Below are 20,312 nucleotides of genomic sequence, written 5' to 3' on the forward strand. Positions count from 1 at the left end.
AATAGAGCATTTTCCCTTTATTATCCCACAAAAAAAATATACGCAGCACCAATGAACAGTTCTAAATGAAACATATAAAATATGGAGAAAATACTATTCACATACCAGCGGTAGTTCCCCCTCCCCTTCATCTGCAATTACATGACCAATAATCAGCAACAATGAATAAAGTTCTTCCAAAGTTTCAGTCAGGTCAATAATGCCCCTGCCCTACAAATGAAGTGAATAACGAGATATGGAAATAATTCACATGACTTGACACAAAATAATAATTATATATGGATAAGACAAAAACACATAGATGCAACAAATATACAAATACACACACAGAGAGAAGTCAGTCTGAGTGGTATGTGTTACTGTGTCAGTGTTATGATATTTTCTTATAGAACTTTAGATTTTGCATATTTCAATTTGTTTTACTGAGATACAACATTTCTACCCTATCAATAAGAATTATGCAGCATTCAGTCAAAGGAGAAACTAGTTATTATACAGTATATATTTAGACATCCAATTGGTGCAGAAAATGTTCTAGAATATAGCGTGGTGCCTCTGTTATGTGCATGTTTTCTGTTACAGGTTGGTGTTCATTATATTCTAGAATGTTCCTAAGTCAGTCAATATTCTGTTAGAATCTATTCTCAGTTAGTTTGCTGACTTGAGAACTCTGAATACATAACAAAAATATTCAATTTTATTTTCATAGAGATTTTCTCTCTCTCCTTACAGCACTTCTATATAGGATGCCTTCCCTTAGACCATCACACATCCTAAATGTCTACATTGCATATATTCGTGCTTTTCTTCATTTTGCTTTATTCACCTCCTGTAAACTGGTGCAAATTTACATTCTCCTTAATGAGAAAAAAAATCCCCCCAATTCTTGGCTCTCCAGCCCCCCTGGCCCACATCTCAATTTTTGCAATCTGAACTCATTTAATTTTGTATGGTCTGAATGATTACAAATATCAATTTTTTGCAGTATCAACAATTACCGATAACAATTTTTGCAGTCAGAACAATTACTGATATCAATTTTTGTGATCTGAGCAACTACTAATCTTTAGAAACGGGATGGGGCTGAAAAGCAGATTTATATGACAGATCTAAAATATCCATCCAAGAAAGATAACCTCCATAACAAATATAAAGAGAAATACTAACAACACATTTTCTAGCACGATCTTTACTGTTGGTAAAATTTTATTGGAATTTGCAAAATTACAAGTGAGATTCGTTAAATATTGAGGATGACTCACATCATTTTGTAAATTCCAATAAATAAGTTTTAACCAATAATAAAGAGTATGTTGCTAACATTACTCAAATATAAAACCAACCTGATTAAGGTGTCCAACCCGCTCTGAAAATACTCTTATGAGCAAAGGAATTGTAACATCAATAGAAGCTCTTGCAATAAGAGCATAGCAGCTTAACCTTTCATCCATGGCTGCAAAGACAGTATCATTTAAAAAAAGGAAATTCATCAAGCCCTAAAATGATATGTCTATTTGAATTTTTGGAGATGAAAAATTATAGTACTAAGTTTGTAATATTAGATGATATTTTCAAACAAGAACTGGATGTGTTTTAAAGGAAATCATCTGCATTAAATAAAATAAATGCGATTGAACTGTTGAAAACTATTGTAGCCCCTTCCTATTTAATATTTCAAAATAAAACCATAAGATTTCACTCCAATTAATATTAATATAGTACAAAAATAATGCAATGATTTTGAACTATATTTTGCTTCAAATTGCATTTTTTTTAAGTATTTTGTATGATATTGTTGCCCCCACTCTAGGTCCCTAGCCATTCCATTTCAAGTTCTAGTACTCTATTATTAGTGGAAAAGGGATTGAATTAATCAAGGAAGGGGCTACAACTAAAGGCATTTATGTGTGGGCCCTTGTCAAAGAGTGTGTGAGAGTGAGTTAGTAGCCTTTCAGCTCGAGTGGTCACTGTGTCCTAAAAATGCCTGGGCACTTTGAACTCATGACCCCTTTGCTTATACTCTAACTTATTTCTAACCCACCAAATACCGATGTAGGGCTTGTTCTCCAACACTTCCTCAACTCCAGCTAGCTTGGTCCAATTCTAACTTATCTTCAATTTTCAGCTTTGGCTTGTACTTCAAGTTTGGGTCTCAAAGGCCGCACTTCCTACTTTCATTTTATTGCCTAAACTTGTGCTTCTTTTTGTTGAGTTTTAGAAGCTACAGGTCTGTCTTCACTTGCTGAGCTTTTTTATGGTCGGGTCTTTCAATTTTTTTATACTCTTCTTTTATTTGGGCTTCAGTTCTTCCCTTACATATAGGCTCATATACTATATATCATTTAACTTGTTTCTAACCCACGAATGTGGCACTCGCTTGTACTCCAACAAGGCATCAATGACCATGCAATTTTAGCACATTTTGACTTTAAATTTTCACAAGTATTAAACAAAAACCACTAAACCATTTTCGGCAACAACTTTTCATTTTCAGAACTAAATTGAGTTCTCAACCAAGCCCTGTCTAATCACATATTCACATTATAAAGTAGGAATCTGTCTGCTGCCCACATCTGCTTTATTATCTAGTCTGTATTTTTTCTTCAATAGGGAAACAGCTTAAAGAAAATCCAGCAATGGCAAAGACAATATAAACAAGAACATAAATTACAATATAATGCTAGCATGTGCAAGGTTTATAATCTTCCTCATACCAGATACCGACGCATGAAGATAGTCTGAATCGCCCTCATCATTAAATGCTGTTGCAGAGGCCACTAAATAAAAAGAGAATTCACATTACCATAAGATAGTAGATGAGGAAAAAGAAAGCAAGAGGACAGAAAAAGACTGCATTATAGAAAGTTGCATATAGGTTTTACATCGTAGCTCGCATTCTACAATGAAACCAAAGAGATTGGCAGCAGCTTTTATCCCTTCGGATGGAAGCAAAGCATTCACATTGATAGTATTTATTGGCTGGAAAGAACAATAAATATAGCTCAGTGTAATCACCAGAACTAAACAAGCTTCAGAATTTTGATTTTACATTGAAGAAATGCTATTAGAGTTAGAAGAAACAGGCAATTGTTTCATATAGTTCTAGTTAAATGAATACCGTTAGAATGGCAGTCCAAGTATCCAATAAGACATCACGTGCTTCCCAGCTCCAAGTCTCCTCTTCTGTGTTACTAGTCATGAGGACTTTAATTACTTCAGACATCAACATTGACAAAAAAGTAAGAGTACCGATGGGCCTGAAGTATCAAAACAAAAAGTTTACTCACATCGATTTATTTCAACTCCCATTATGATTAACACCTAAAAATTAAATTATTATTACAATAACCTCATAGATTTTAGCAAACCCTCAAACACATAGGGGGTTGTTACATTTGCAATGGCCAATAATGCACGACAACCATCAAGCATCTCACTGAAAGAAACCAACATCAATTTGAGGGTCAAATATATAATATTAAAAAATAAACCTGTCACTTTTCCCATTTTGGGTGGGTGCGCAGGTAGTGGGGTGCATTCACATGTGCATTATGCAGATGAATGTCCTTCAAACCTGTCACTTTTCCCATTTTCAATAGCTTTTGAAACGGCATCTGGAGGATCTACCCACTCTATTATCCCGGATAAGAGCTGCAGAAGATGCTGCTCATGCATTTTTCCATCATCTAAATCAAGGCACAAACAAAGTCAAAGACCTCCCGGCTAAACTCCGGATTAGTCAGGATCTCTTTACCAAAAACCAAAAAAAAAAAGTCCAAGAAATTCAAATCAAGAATTTCGAATAACTTAAATTTATTAGGGGACATGTTGCAATGGTGATACAGAGAACTGAGTCCCTAAGGCCTAAGACTGATCAGGAGTGCTTTGAGCAATAACTAGTTATCCAGCAAAATTTAGCAGAACAGCTGTAGAGTAACGGTTTGAAAATTTTGATATTGAATCAACCACTGCAAAGGTAGTAATGAAGTTTTTCATACTTTTGAAGAAATATCCACTTCTAGAAGCCTAACCCTTATCACTATAGTCTCATTCCATGCTTTCCAGAAGATATCTCTCAGAAAAGATAAAGTTTGTGCAAGGACCAATTAATTTAATTGAACACTTTATCAAGAAAGATCTTACTATCAGTAAAAGTTGCTTGACATCTCTATCAAATCCATCCTTAGAAAAAACCATATATCTCATCACCAAGACAGGTAAAATACTTATCCACCTTTAGATTGTAATTCTATGAACATACAATTGGCATAAAAGAAGACGAGGAATACTCATACCAGAAAGAAATACAGCTCCTGTTAGAGAACAAAATTGTACAACTAGCTTTCGAGCAGAGACTGCAATAGGGCAGTCAAGCCAGTATCCTTCGCATGAAAATTTCAGCCTCAATGCTGCATATAAACTCAAAAGCCATCCAACATGACTGCTTAGTATTAACACATCATGCCAATCAGAACCAGGCTGCATGTAAGCATAAAAACAGAATGAAAGCCGATCCATGGGAGATTTAGTCCAAATTTCTAGTTATGACACCAATCAGTGTGTTATATTTCATTCTATCAAATGCCTGTAAATTGTTAATAAGCAAAACTGATTACCTGCACTAGGTGACATTCAGACCTTTTGAGAGAATCCCCATCTTGTCTAACTCCAGCAGAGAAGACATTTACATTTATTTTTGTTTCACTAGTATTGCTACGAAAATCCCAATTTAAAATTTGAAGCATGTGATCCAGTGCAGCAGTGCAAACTTTAACCTCTGGTACAGCAGAGTCAGATTCAATAATCCTGTTTGTGACACTTGAAGCAGCTTCTTGTGTCCAGCGGTAGAATGTCTATAATATAGGCAATATAAGAGGGGAAAAAAGGAAAAACTAATATTAATTAAGAAATAATTGTTAGTTCTAATGAAAAAACTTCAATTAACTTGGTAAAAGAAAAGTGAAAATAAATATTCAAAATTAGAAAGACCTTTAGGTAGTCCTGCTCAAGTGACCTCCTACACTGCTCATGAAATTCCCTTGGAAGGCCCATAGCACTTGAAGTAGATGGAGAAAATTCTGATACCTACAGATATTGAATATAAATCAAAAACTAAAAAACATATTTAACATCCAAAGCAATAAGCGAAATGGCAAAAATTTCTTAATCATAAAATATCTCATACCAATGAATCGAGGAATTTGATTCCAGCAAACTGCACATCTAAACCATGAATGCCCACAATAGCCTGGTTCACCTACAGTACATGAAATTGTCAGACATGCATGAAATGTGGATGTTTGGGAGCAAATAAAAAATCCTGAATGGATATCCTAACACAATCTTGCCTTACAGTTAAGTATAATATATTTACTACAAATTAATTATGAAGACTTTAATTTGTAGTAATTGAACTCTTAATTTTTTCATCACAAATTAAAGTCTTCAAAACTGATTTGCTCTTCATCCGTAAAACTGCAACACATAACTGATCCACTTTAATCATAAGGATTGAGATCTGCTTAACACTACTTACAAGGGTTTAGGTAATTTTTTGTGGAAAAAAAAAAGTTTGAAGTTAGATTGAGTCCAGAAATATGAACAGAAGGAAGAAAAGGAAGCAGACATGCAAAGAGTAATACTGAGACCAAAGCTGAAAGAAAAGAAACTACAAACAGAAACAAAATATTTTGGCACCTGATAAAAAAGAGCCTCCTTCTCTGCAGGTACAAACTCAAGCCTAGAAATACAAATATTTTTATCAAACAAACTATAAGAGAGATAAATCCATAACCATAAAACCTTATCCAATATTGATATGCAACAATATAATCTCAGTAAGAAGTTCAGCCATTGGATATGATCTCAACAGTTTCATATTAAATGCCTTAGCCTACCCTAGACACATTATTAGGGTTTCAGGTTTACATATTATAAACAAAGTTTTTACTTTCATTTGATAGATAAATAATTAATACTTTGTTGATTGCCATCATAAAATACCTGTACCCCTAAACGCCAAATTGAGGTTATTCCAAAGATCAAGAAGTGAAATGCAACATAAACATCAAAAGTGATACATATGACCGAAAGAGCATTTAACTTACTAATCATCAACACAGCAACAACCAAATGGAAATGTAAAAAAATCTCAAAAGTTGGAGAATTCATTAATAGTTTGATTGATTAAAAAATATAGTACTTTTGTCGCTTGCTTGCTCATCTTCTTGTTATCTACTGCACGAATGCATGTTTAGACCCTAAGCAGGAAAACCCAAGGCTTAAAAACCAAACCCAGAAACAAATCTACAAAAAGGAATAAACTTAACCAAACTTTACAGTGGCAACAAAGCAATTGAAAACCTCTTCACCGATTTTTTTTTGGTCAGCAAAGATAATATTATTTATATAAAATGCAGTACCAGAGGTACTGATATACATATATATTATACCTTACTGCTGGTTCCACAGTCAGACAATCCTAGTCTAAAGGAGAACCAAAGTAAGGAATAAATGAAATATACAGATGTTGCCCTGCAAACTGTTCTAGTCTCTACTGATACAGAAACCTTGACTAATACTACTTGACCATTGGTTAAAGTGGATTGTGAAATCTTTTTCAAAACCCCTTAGCCAAGTCTAGATGAGGAATGTAGCATCTTCAAGCAATTTATTAGCATTGAAGGTTGCATTAGAGAACACTATGCTGTTTCGGAGCTTCCAAATAGACCATGTTAAAGCTAACCACCAGCAGTGCCATCTTTTGAACCTTACACCATCCACTTGAACACCTATGTGTTGAAGAAAATGGTTTTTTGGACTTAGAGGAAAAGCACCTTGTAAGTGTAGCCATGACATGGTTTCCCACCAAAGGGGTTGGATTTTGCTGCAATGGAAGAATAAATGTGATGCACCGTCCTCTGTATTTCTGCAGAAAGGACAAAGCGTATCTGTGATTTGCACTTGCCTTCTCTGTAGATTTTGTCTAGTAGGTAGTCTGTCTCTAAGTAGCCTCCACCCAAAAACTGCTATTCTGCTTGGAATCTTTAATCTCCACAATTCCACAAAGCACTCCTCTTGCCTACCCTCAGCTGTCTTCTCCTGTAGCATTTGATATGTGTTACGTGTTGAGTATTGGCCTGTTGGGTCTGCACTGCACTCCCCCTCATCGGATCCTTATTGTTGTATGACCTTACCATCAACCTCTCTCATGAAATGATCCTTATTGCTGTATGACCTTACCATCAACCTCTCTCATGAAATTGACAGCCAAGTCAATTTCGCTGTCGAATAGTGACCTTCTCCAGGTGAAATTCCACTCCCACCCTCTGTCCTTATGACTTCCCATCTGACGAACAAGCTGATGCTGCTGTGATGATATCCGGTACAGCCTAGGATATTTTCCTGCCAGTGAATCCTCCCCACCTAGCCACCTATCCTCCCAGAATTTGACTTTGTCTCCACTTCGAACCCTCCATTTCATCCCATTATTGATAAGCTGCCCCTGGTGTGAATAAAGGAAAACCTTTTTTAAATCTCTCCACCAAATTGATTCATGAGCTGTTGAATTTGCATCCATCAAACCCCTCCAACCACCATATTTGGATTCTAATACCCTAGCCCATAGTTCTCCTTGGTTTTGCATGAGATTCCACTTCCATTTGCCGAGCAATGCAAGGTTAAAGTTGTTGATGTCCTTGATGCCCAAGCCCCCTTTTCTTTTGGTAAGCATACTACATCCCAATTGATCCAAGGAATCTTAGTTTGGTCAGCTGCACCTCCCCACATGAATCGACGTTGTATTCGCACCAGCCTATCCACCACTGCTTTAGGGACCCTGAAAAAAGAAAAGAAGTAGATGGGAATCGATGTTAGCACTGATTTTATTAATGTCACTCTCCCCCGAAAGATATATGTCTCTGTTTCCACTTTGCTAGTTTTCGCTCACATTTCTGAATAATGGAATCCCACATGTGCCTTCGCCTTGGGTTGGTCCCTATAGGTATACCCAGGTAAACAAGAGGAAAAGTCAGCAACCCACAATTCAAATATTTGGCTGCCCGTTGCTTCCATTGAGTCGTTACACCAAAAGCTCCAAAGCCACTCTTTGCAAAATTTATTTTTAGGCCTGACACAAGTTCAAACGTCCTCAGAATAGTTTTAATGGCCTTTACATTCTCCATAGTTGTCTCCCCAAAAAAGATTGTGTCATCTGCATACTGTAGGATACTAACATCCACATTGTTGGATCCTACCTTGAAGCCTTTATACAGATTTTCCTCCTTAGCTCTCCGCAACAGCCTATTCAAAGCTTCAGCTACCACATTAAATAGGAAGGGTGCTAGTGGATCCCCTTGCCTCAGACCCCTTTTAGGATAGAATTCAGCTGTAGGGCTACCATTGACCAAAATCGAAATAGACGCAGATTTCAAACACCCCGCAATCCATTTGACCCATTTAGAACTGAATCCTGTTCTTTCCAGCATATAGAACAGAAAATCCCAAGACACGGAGTCGTAAGCCTTCTCGTAATCTACTTTGAACACAAGGCAAGGTTTACTGCTTCTTTTAGCCTCTTCAATCACCTCATTTGCAATGAGGGCACTATGTAGTAGATGTCTTCCTTCAATAAAAGCAGATTGGGTCTCATCTACAATAAAGGACATCACCTTCTTCATTCTTTTAGCCAGCACCTTAGAGACAATCTTGTACATACAACCTATTAATGAGATAGGTCTGTAGTCATTCAAGAGTTGAGGGTCAGCCACCTTGGGAATGAAAGCTATGAAGGATGCATTGCAGCCCCTGGGGAAAACTCCATTAACATGAAATTCATCTAGAAAACGAAGAACGTCGGGTTTAATTAGTTGCCAGAACTGCTTGATGAATTTGAAGTTCATTCCATCAAGGCCTGGGCTTTTATCACTCCCACAATCCCATATAGTCTGTTTTACTTCCTCCTCTTGAAATGGCGCTATCAACATTTCATTATGTTGCTGGCTGATTGACTGAAAGCAGACTCCATCCAGTCTAGGTCATTGTTCATCTGCTTCTTGAAATCTTTTTGAAAAGAATGATCTTACTTCCTCCTTCACCTTATACGGGTCATCTACCCAAGTTCCATCAATCATGGCTCCCTTTAGAGAGTTGTGCCTTCGATTAGCATTCATCATCAAGTGGAAGTAGCGTGAATTGCATTCATCGATGACACCACTGTTATCGTCATTAGTTCTCCATCGTATCCTCGGCAGAGCAGCAATGTTGTTACCGTGTAAAATGCGACACTAACGAGATCCAATAGCCGTTGGAGAGGGTTTCGATCTCGCCAAGGAAGTCGATGGTGGAGACATCCTTGTCATGAATCCAACAGTTAATAAAATTTGTTAACTATGAGCCACTTACAAAGCTTGTCCACCGTAGCCTTTGCCGTACTTTAATATTTTTTTAAAAATTATTGATGCTTATTGAAAGTGAAAAAGATTTCAATAACAATCTTTGAATGTAAATAATTTATATGGATGCACTAGAGTTGTATCTGCACTGTAAGATTTTTACAATACAACAGTTTGACAAAATATCTCCAGCATCTGCACTTACTCCCACATCACACTCTGCCTCTGGTGATTCATGTTCTAAGATGGCATATAGCATCTCCTGCCCACAAAGCTAATCATTCAATTCAATGACAATCTGACATTCCTCCATTATCTTCATTGAAGAAAAAGACACAGACAAGCTAAAAGTTTGTAACAAAAAGAATCCAGTGTTCAATTATAAATGAGACAAGGTTGAATATGCATGCTATGTGTTCAGTTATGCTCTTAATAAAACTAAAAACAAAAACAGAATGCACTACTTACCAACCCCTTTTCATCAACTGAGTAGCCACAGAAGAAACCTTTGCTTGGACATAGCCATCAGGAGAACTAGCATGCTGCATGACATAGCATAGACAAAAACTGCAAGTAACAAATATTTAAAGAGGAATAAGTAACAACGGATCAAATAATAGCATGACAGAGTCTGATAGAGAGTTGTCTTGTAACTATCAAACAAGTGACACATTATAGAGATTTGGCTCCCAGCTCGAGCCAAGGATTTGGCAACAACCATACTACTTGAAGCTAAAGCAATTCATTTGGTAATCCATACATGGTTGCAAGTACCTTGTAGATGGATCAATTAGCAAACTTTAAGAACAAATGGTACACATACATCAACCATGTTTTACAGTCTTGATAAGCCCTTCTGAATTTTATTTTGAGATTTTGTATTTCTTTTAAGTATTCTTTGTGTTTTATTCAATTTTGCAGTCCATGAGCAAAATCCATTTTCCAGAAAGTTTGCTTCTTTTCCTTATCATAACTTCTCCCAACCACAAAGATTGTGTTGAACATGACATAAGAATCTCTGCTTTCTAGAACATGCTCATACGTGCAAGAAAGATGTTTAATTGTAAATTATATGAGCAAAGCCAATCATGATGTAAATATCAAAAACAGCACAGAAGTTAGTGGAATCAAAGTTACAGAAGACCTTATCAAGCCTCTCTTGTCATCAGCACTAAGAAAACCCCATTCTCTAATTGCTGCTTCTCGGATTGCTGCAGCCGCTTGAAACCTTGCAGTTGCCACTTGGGAATTTTCTGCATAGACAAAACCATTAGAGTATCAGCATGACCTAAACCAGAATAGTAAATACTAAATATAAGCGTATACTGTACCTCAAGTATTTTTACTTACTACAGTTAGGTGTTGTTAGTTTGTTAACTATAGTTAGTTGTCAGTTAGGATAGTTGACAATTCTCACTGTCAACTATATATACTCTTCTTATAACTGTTTTCAATTAGGTTGAATAACAATCCGTTTCTCAATCTCTCTCTTCTCTCTCTCTCTCACACACAGTTTCTCTGAATTGTAAAATGGTATACAGAGCTTAGGTCAAAACCAAGCTTTTTTCGTGGCTTCCGCATCGACTCCTCCTTCCTCCTCACCGCTGCCATCGTCATTGGCTAGTTCTTCCAAAATGTTCACGCAATCAATTTCTCAGAAGTTGAATGCAAAGAACTACCTTCTTTGGATTCAACAGGTGGGATCTGTTATTCATAGTCATCATCTTGAAGGCTACATCATTAATCCTCAAATTTCTCCTAAATATGCTTCGGTTGAAGATCGCAATTCAGATAAAGTCACCAGTGAGTATCGTGTTTGGTACGAATAGAATCAGTTTCTTCTTGTGTGGTTGTAATCCATTATTTCTGGTGAAATTCTTCCTCGCATTGTTGGTTGTCAATCGCCGTGGCAGTTATGGGATCGCATCCAATCACATTTTCAATCTCACTCACGCGAAGATTTGTCAAGCTTGCAATGAGCTTCGAAATCTCTCTTGATAATCGCTCCATCTCTTATTATCTTCTTCATGTGCAAAATCTAGTCAACGCGCTCAGTTCCTTTGGTGAATATTGAAAAAAAACCTAAGTTCCACATCGGCTAAAGATAGTACCAAGATAGAGTATATAAGTGGAAAACAACTCTTACCTATGAACTAGCTTTTGGGGTTGAGTTAGACTCAAACTCACATTCTAAGATGGTATCAGAGCCTATCCTAAATCCATTAACGGGTCACCTATCATATTATTCATATACCAAGTCCAAAATTGTTGGGTGTGAAGGGATGTATTGAAAAAAACCCAAGTCCCACATCGGTTAGATATAATGCCAAAATAGAGTATATAAGTGGGGAGCAACCCTCACCTATGAGCTAGCTTTTGGGATTGAGTTAGACTCAAACTCACATTCTAAGAGTGAACCAGTATCCAATTCTGAGCATCTTAATTTGATTCTTGATGGACTCCCTAATTAATATGAATCATTGATTTCACTCATCACTAGTAGATTTGATCCATTCTCTGTTGATGAAGTTGAAACTCTGTTGCTTGCGCGAGAGGTGTGTATTGATCATTCTCGAAAACGTGCTTTAGGTTCTATCAACCTAACTCAAAACTTAGGCTCGTTTACTCTTTCTTAAGGCTGTTTTGGAAGTTTGTCTCATGAAAGTGATGTTGTTTTCGAATCTGTGCAATCTGTGAACCCGAGAATTCTGAGGTACCTCAAGGGTACAGTTTCTTTAGGGTTGCATTTCAAGGCTGCTTCCCTGCAGCAACCCTTTCCTCTTCATGCCTATTCCGATGCATATAGGGCATCTGATCCTGATGATAGGAGGTCTACATCTGGAGCTGCTATTTTTCTTGGACCTAATTTGATCGCTAGGTGGTCCAGGAAACAGTCAGTGGTTGCCCGTTCTATTACAGAGGCAGAATATAGGAGCATGGCTCTCAGAGCAGCTGATATCACTTGGATTCAGTCCCTTCTTTTTGAAGTCAAGATCCTCACACCACTCCTGTCATTCTTTGTGACAATACCAGTACTGCTCCTTGGCTCATAATCCTGTTCTTCACTCTAGAACTAAGCACACGGAGTTGGATCTGTTCTTTGTCCGAGAAAAGGTCCTCACCAACCAGATCAATGTGGTGCATGTCCCTGCTCTTAATCAACTGGCAGATATTTTGACCAAGGTTTTATGTCCTGCTACTTTTCTTTTTTTTTTATCAGCAAAGATAAATCTATATATATATATTAGAGAAGTACCAGAGGTACTATATACAGAGTTAGTCACCATAAATATGGTTCCTCAATCAGGCAGCATAAGTCTGATTAGGAACCAAAATATGGAAAGAAAATACATGTGAAAGACATTCTTCCAACCCCTCATGAGCTTTCAGGGGCAGTATAAGTGTATACTGTACCTCAAGTATTTTTACTTACTACAGTTAGGTGCTGTCAGTTTGTTAACTGTAGTTAGTCATCAGTTAGGATAGTTGACAGCTCTCGCTGGAAACTATATAAACTTTTCCTTAACTGTTTTCAGTTAGGTTGAATAACAATCTGTTTCTCAATCTCTCTCTTCTCTCTCACACACACTTTCTCTAAATTGTAAAACTAAATACCAAACAAATTACAGTGTTCAGAAAGCAAAAACTTAAAAAGGGCATTTAATAGTGTATAATGAATAACAATGATTGACAAAAATGTTCCAAAACAAAAATAATCTACCTAAACTAGTCCGATCCCATGATTTGGTTGTGCTTTCATTTTCTTGAAAAAGCAGAAATTTACCCCCAAGATTTTTTTTTACATAAAAAAATGAGGGAAAGAAAGAAAACTGAAGCATGCATCTAAATAAGTGAAAATTATAATTTCTCAAGGTAATCATATCACTAAGAGATGATTTATTTTGAATTGAAATGCAGTATTAATGCTCCATAGCCTGCCTATATTAAAGAAAAACACAACCCTCGAGATAAGTATAATTTCCATTGAAGCATAAATTATTGCCCAGTTCATCACTAATGACAACCAAAATTAACCTTAGGGACTGAATAATGGAGTCACTTATATAGTTGCTGATGAAATGAATCAAATCACTGAACAGGCATAGCATTACAATGCTGAATTTGTTTTCAAGTTGGCTATTTTCATCATCCAACTAACAAGCAACACCAAAAATGCTTTATAATGACCAGACAAACTAATTAAATTCTAATTCTTAAGTAAAGTATTCAAACTGCAATTTTCACATATTGAAAGGGCAGTAGATCCCTCGCAGTGATGATTTCACCTAAGTAAACTACGGCATCAACGATATGTCCATCAACACATATAATTCAAGTTAATGTGCACATTCTTGCCTGTCCATGATCAAATGAATTAGCAGTATCATTTGCATAATACATAAGGAAGATATTTTGTTTGTCACACAACATGTAAACTCACCAAGAATGAATTGGCAAGTCTTATATGGCTGAGAAGACTGGCCTAATGACAATATAACTGCCTCAGAAGCTCCTGGATTGATATGCATCTGAAAATAAATGCATAACAAAGAATAAGAACATGAGGACATATGTATTTGCATTCCTATGAGTAATACTTCAAATGAAATGCTAGCAGAAACTCTATCCCTTCACTACACCCACATGAATTTGAAGTAGAAAGTGTTAAAGAAAATATCACCTCAAGACAATAATGGGACTATGGCATTTCCCAACTCATTTAAGATTCATCTTATGATACGAATCAATAGGTAGCTGAATTTTATCAAATTGTAAGATTCGAATTGTGAATCATAAGATTCTGATAGATACATTCAGAGCTTCTGAAATTTTTTCTTCTAAAAAATGAAATAGATTTCAGAACTCAGAAGTAGTAATACACTTGCATTGTTCTTGAGCTTAATAACTGCATCTTTTCCAATGATTTTCTTACAAGAGAGGAAAAAGGTAAGTATACTACCATAAGGGAGTTATAAGGTTGGTTTGGTGGTAAAGGGAGAAGGGAGGGGGAAGAGGTCATGGGTTTGAATCCCCCCACTAACAAATAACTAACAACTAACAATTGCCGATAAAAAAAAAAAAAAGTATGCTAGCATACAGTCATTTTTCAGAAGTGTGATTGTGATCATATCATACTACTTTAACCTTCATCCCTAATTCCTAAACATAAAAAACATATTTGAATAATAATGTCTTTGATTATATGCCGGCAAGAAGAAGCCAGAATTTGAGCATTTGGATTCTGAATCCGACTTTACATCTACTTAAAATAAGTTTTGTATTCTTACCTCTACTTCAAAAGGAAAGAGAAACAGTAAGAGAAAAAAAGAGTGATTGGAACCTGAATGGAAGTGCAAGCATGCTCGATGGCTCGCATAGTAGACTGAAGTTCAGTGAAATCTGTAGTCGGTGCCGTAAACCCTTGCATCTTGGCGAGACAAGAGAATAGGGAAAAGGAATTGAAAAGAGTTGATGAGGATTTGGAGTAATGAGTTTTATTTGTTGTTGTATTTTGTTATAAGCATTGATTAATGGATAAATCAGCGCGGAATCGTGGATGGCGACGACAACCTTGGGAACTGAATCAATGAGAAAATGAGATAATAAGAAAGAAGAGGAATATTCAATCCATTCCTGAGTGAGAGAGTGTTGTGTCTAGGCGGCTATTTCTACTACACCAAACCAGTGAGTCTCCTTCTGTCAGCCCAAGCTCCGCAGCGCTACTCAAAGAGTTTCTTTTTTTCTCCTGCTGCTGCTATTGTTGTTAGTATTCTAACATTATTTTATAAAACTAAAATTTATAATAAATTCATACTTGATTTTGATTAAAATTCATCATAAATAGTTAAATGCATATTTTTAAATATATAAATTACTTAATAATTTATTCTATGATATAATATTATTTTTAACTAATTAATCATTTATTTTAAAAATATTAACGATTTACGGACCATTCTCACACATCAATCACAAATGCAAAAAAAGTGTAGGAGTAGTCTTGGTATTTTTAAAAAATGATGGGCACCAGCAATAATGTTGGGTGCACCTAGCAACACCCGTATAAAAATGTTCAACCATACAAAAAGAATTTCCTCAAATTCGTGTTAAAAGAGTGTATTTCATCAAACTATATTTTATATATTTTCAATTGATATTTTTTTAGGTTTAATTAGTAGTTTAATTTCTAAATTTGGAAGTATGTTTTTTTAATTCCTAAAATTTATTTATTTTTCTAATTCTTGACCTTCTAATAAATTATTTTTTTAGTCTTTAACATAATAAATTAGTACTTTAGGATGATTTTTTAGCACTTTGTGACAATTTTAAAATATAAATTCAAGCAACTACAAAATAAATTAATATATAATGACTAAAAATTGTCAGAAAGTATTAATTTATTATAGTAAAGACTAAAAATAATAATTTGTCAAAATTCAAGAAAAAAACAACTTTAAATTTTAAAGATTAAAAAACACACCTCAAATTTAGATACTAAAGAAATAATTAAATATTATTTAAAATTAATTTTGATATTAAAGACTAATTTTTATTCTTATTTTAAAAGTTATTGAAACCAGCTTGACAAAAAAATGGATTGATTTTTCAAATTAAATCATAATATTGGTTCATTTTGAATTTGTATTTTAAAACTATGTTAAAAACTATCGCAAAGTGTCAAATTACTATATCAAAGACTAAAAAAATAATTTGTCACATATACATTTTACTGATCCGAATTGTTGTTAATCATATTTTCTACCCCCAAAGTCACATAATATATCTTTGGAGAGTAACGAGGAATTTAAGTGTAACAATGGTACAAAATCTTAACCCCATAAAAGGTCAAAAAAATCGCAGCATCATCACAAATTCTTCACATAAAGCCACTATGGAAGTCAGATTTTTTTCGCTTCCCAAAACCCATCTCCCACTCGAAGTCCATCCATCTAGCATTCGGAATCATATACAACCTTCTTTGCCGTCAAAAAGGACAAGCACATAGTGATGACAGCATCCTCAACAGAAAAAAACAATGACTATGGACATTATCTGTCCTCTACTCCAAACAGAAAGCTACAATTAACCAAAGACTGGTAGGAAAACTGAAACAAAACAAAAGAGTTCGTGGACAATTCTTGCATTTTATAAATCCCCTATAGTTGTTAATTAATCAGACAAATTAAGCTGTCTGTACACATCAAGCTTGCAAAATGTTTTGTACAATCGTTCAAATGAATGTTCAGAAATAGCATCCATATTAACAAGGGTGGTAGCCAAGTCCCTAGCATCATTTAGACACCCCCCAAAACCAATCCCTTCAATCAAAAAAGTGTAAGTAGTTTCATTTGGCCGACACCCTTTGTCCACCATCGCAGCCAACACCTCAATGGCATCACTAACTCTACTCACTTTGCACAACCCAAGAAGAACAATGTTGTAACTAACAACACTTGGCTTACACTCACTACTCTCCATCTCCATGTCCACCAACAACTCAATGGCCTCATCCACCATCCCATCTCTGCACAAACAAGATATAAGCGAATTATACGTAATCCCATCAGGATCAACACCCTTGTCCAACATCTCCAAAATCATTCCTAATGCTCTAACTTTATGCCCAGTACTCCATAGAGCACTGAACATTGAGTTGTAGGAACTAGCATTCGGTGAACACCCCACTTCACCCAACTTTTCAAAAATGCTCAAAGCCTCATCAGCTCTTTTTTGCTTACATAAACAAGCCAATATGGTGTTATAGTTCACAATATCCGGCACGCACCCGTCGGAGATCATGACATCCAATACCTCAATAGCCAAATCCACTCTACCCTCTTTGCACAAAGCAGCAATCAAAGGGTCATAGCAATAACCATCAGGTTTTAACCCTTTTTTCTTCATATCCTTTAACAAACCCACCCCTTCCTCAACCTTCCCATCGCGACAGACCGAACTAATCAAAACACTGTACGTCACAACGTTAGCCTCACAACCTCTTGCAACCATATCAGACATCAATTCGTAACCAGCCTCCCATTTGCCCTGATTCAAAAGACCTCGCAAGAGAATGTTATAAGTTATGACATCCGGGGCATAGCCCTTGCTACTTATGCTGCTAATAATCTGAAACGCACGATCCACGTAACCTTCTCTGCACATACCCCTTATGATGGAGTTGTAAGTGAACATATCAGGTTGAAGATTAATTTCCAACATCTCATCCAAGAGCTTCATTGCTTCATCAATCCCACCCTGCAAAAGAGTTGCTTCTATTAAAATAGTGTAAGTAACGACGGTGGGCTTGCAGTTTTCTTTCAGCAACTGGTTCTTGAATTCAAGAGCTGAATCGAGCATTCCCCTGGAACAAAGGGAACCAATGAGAATGTTGTAGGTGACGATGTCGGGTGAAAAGCCTTTGTTTTTCATTCTGTCGAGCACTTGGTATGCAGAATCGATTCGGTTGGCTCTGCAGAAGCCGGTGATGATGGCGTTGTAGGCGATGAGGTCGGGGTGGCCGTGGTTTTCGAGGATGTGCATGACCTGAATGGCTTTGTCTATGGTTTTGGAAGTGAAGAGCCCGTGGATGAGTTTGGTGCACAAAACGACGTCGGGTTTGTGGCCCTTGTTGACGAGGTGGCGGAGGAAGTAGAGGGACTCGTTGAAGTTGCCGGCTTTGCAGGATCGGGAGAGGGATTTGAGGAGATGGGTGTCTTTGAAATCGAGGGTATGGGTTTGGGGCTTGGAAACGGAAGAGAGAGTGCGGTTGATGTTGGTGGTTTCATTGAGAATTGGGAGTGTACGGGAATTAGAATGGGAATTGGTGCGGTTGGGGTGGGGGTTGAACAGGGGGAGGAAATCGGTGGAAACTGTTGTTGTCATTGATATTGATGTTGTGGCTTCATGGAAGTGAAGGTGGTATGAGAGGAGGAAGAAGATGAAAAAGGTGAAGAGCGTGTGAATGTGATTCCACAGTCAGGTCATAGAGATTGTTTGTGGATGAGGCTCATTGCATAGCATACACCAAGAAGGCCAAAAATTACAATATCATTTCGGATACACTATTTTAAACACGTCTTTTTATCACTCATTAAAAAATTATTAACAAATTAATAAAACTGTTTTTACGTTTTTAATAAATTTTAACTCAGTTGATTGGACGGTATACATCTAAGTATGATAAATCTCTCAATAATATCTTTCATTCGTATGAATAAAAAATATATATCATTATTAATATTGTTATAAGAACTTTTGATACATGTGTTATTAATATTTTAAAAAATATCATGTTCAATTTTTGCCTTTTTACATTTTAATATTATTTTTTATGGGCTTTAAAATAAAATATTTTTTTGTCTAAATTGTATCTTTTACTTAAAATAATTATATTTAAATCGGATAAGATCATTATGAGAAAATAAAGTAATTAGTTAATTTTTATTGTGTAAGTTTAATATATATTTAATAGGTAATATAATTTTATAAATTATAATATATTCATTGATTTATTATGCTATTTTTAAAAAAAGTAATGAAAATGAACATTAATTAATTTTAAAATTACATTTTATATAATATTTTTATCAATATTGATTAAATTTTCTAAATCTCGAGTTGAATTAACTTTTTTATTTCATCATTTAATCAAGATAGTTCTGAAATCAAACTGAATCCAAAACTATTTTGGATTGGATTTTTTATATTTGAGAAGCATTAAATAAACCTTAAAATAAAAAAATAAATAACAACATAAAATAAAATAAAATATATAATAACTTAACTCGTAAGTTATATGTCAAGAAAATCGGTTCAACCTAATAGTTAAGGGTTTTTTTATTTTCACTAGTGAAAGAAATTAGATAGCTTGTATAAGATTCTAAAACTTAATCTCATTATTGTGGTTATATAACTCAAACAAAAAAGTCATAACTAACAAACCATAGGTCAAATTAATATCAGGTTTGGTTTCCTTAAGTAAAGTAATAGATTTGAACCTTGTAGATGAAAAAAAAATGTGATTGAAAAAAAAATTCTCATTAAACAAGTCCACCGACAAATATTAATCATTAGCAAAACTTATAGATATTCCACATTAATATTAGGGTAACCAAAAGGTAAAAAGCCATAAGTTAAATACTATAGTAATAGTAAAAGTAAGTAATTAATATAGTTAAACTTACACATTTTATTAAAAATATAACTTTTTTGTAGGATTAAAAATATAACATTGTTCTTTAGCATGTTGAGTTTAAAATTTTTGTCTTTATCTTTTCAAAACTAAAATCTAAATTCATCTTATTTTTTGCGAGATGGTTGAAACAAGAGTTAAACTTGCCCTTATATGACCTTGTTTTTATGTCTAAACTAAATTATTCATCAAATAACAAACTTTGATACTACAAATTGAAGGACTTATCTTATGGTAACACCCATGAAAATGAGTTAAAAGGTTGATTTGACTTCTTTAAAGAATGATGACAACAACATACTAATAATGGAAATATATTTTCACTTTCACTCTCCATGCAACAAAATGAGAAATGATTATTTGAGTCTGACATTTAATCTAATAAAGGCCCAGTACCTTGAAACCGATTCAACTTAATTCACCATATATGTAGCTTTAATCATCATTTTGTCTTTACATTTCAATAATCGAGATTTGCCTTGCAAATTAAAGGTCAAGATATTGACCTATATGACGGGTGATTAACACTTTCTTACTTATGTGTAAATTCCTCATCATATTTCATCCGATAACAATTTTGACATAACATAAATAATCCCTCTACGTCTAAATTAACACATAGATTGTCAATGGATCTCACAAACATATCCCCACTCCATTGCTTAACTCTCACTCTCTTCATGCAAATAGCAACAATGAGCACCTTTTAAAGTACGACGATCTCTCGA

The 20,312-nt window shown here is 35.3% G+C and overlaps 2 protein-coding genes across 3 annotated transcripts in view; both read right to left on the bottom strand.

Annotated features, from left to right (window-relative positions):
* LOC114407740 (exportin-4-like) overlaps positions 1-15,154 on the bottom strand; it is a 28,882-nt gene extending 13,728 nt beyond the window's left edge. The window contains exons 1-16 of one of the 2 annotated variants that reach the window (XR_003665680.1): positions 14,734-15,154; positions 13,834-13,921; positions 10,537-10,645; positions 9,861-9,959; positions 5,698-5,740; positions 5,186-5,257; positions 4,990-5,085; positions 4,617-4,853; positions 4,296-4,479; positions 3,575-3,686; positions 3,350-3,436; positions 3,119-3,257; positions 2,883-2,979; positions 2,715-2,777; positions 1,344-1,453; positions 106-131 (exon numbers count right to left, since the gene is read on the bottom strand). Coding sequence is in view for 1 of the 2 variants with exons in the window: in XM_028370957.1 (XP_028226758.1) it covers positions 106-210; positions 1,344-1,453; positions 2,715-2,777; positions 2,883-2,979; positions 3,119-3,257; positions 3,350-3,436; positions 3,575-3,686; positions 4,296-4,479; positions 4,617-4,853; positions 4,990-5,085; positions 5,186-5,257; positions 5,698-5,740; positions 9,861-9,959; positions 10,537-10,645; positions 13,834-13,921; positions 14,734-14,820 (1,728 nt within the window). In the remaining variant the exon portion in view is untranslated. Of the gene's footprint in view, positions 1-105; positions 211-1,343; positions 1,454-2,714; positions 2,778-2,882; positions 2,980-3,118; positions 3,258-3,349; positions 3,437-3,574; positions 3,687-4,295; positions 4,480-4,616; positions 4,854-4,989; positions 5,086-5,185; positions 5,258-5,697; positions 5,741-9,860; positions 9,960-10,536; positions 10,646-13,833; positions 13,922-14,733 lie in introns of both variants that reach the window. The other variant, XM_028370957.1, reaches the window with a different exon arrangement.
* A 1,189-nt stretch (positions 15,155-16,343) lies between these two features.
* LOC114407741 (pentatricopeptide repeat-containing protein At3g04760, chloroplastic-like) lies at positions 16,344-18,430 on the bottom strand. The gene has a single exon (XM_028370959.1). The coding sequence runs from the start codon at positions 18,273-18,275 to the stop codon at positions 16,563-16,565; it is 1,713 nt and encodes a 570-aa protein (XP_028226760.1). The 5' UTR covers positions 18,276-18,430; the 3' UTR covers positions 16,344-16,562.
* Between the last annotated feature and the right edge of the window lie 1,882 nt (positions 18,431-20,312).

This window comes from Glycine soja, chromosome 3, assembly GCF_004193775.1.
Source record: "Glycine soja cultivar W05 chromosome 3, ASM419377v2, whole genome shotgun sequence".
Classification (NCBI taxonomy): Eukaryota; Viridiplantae; Streptophyta; class Magnoliopsida; order Fabales; family Fabaceae; genus Glycine; species Glycine soja.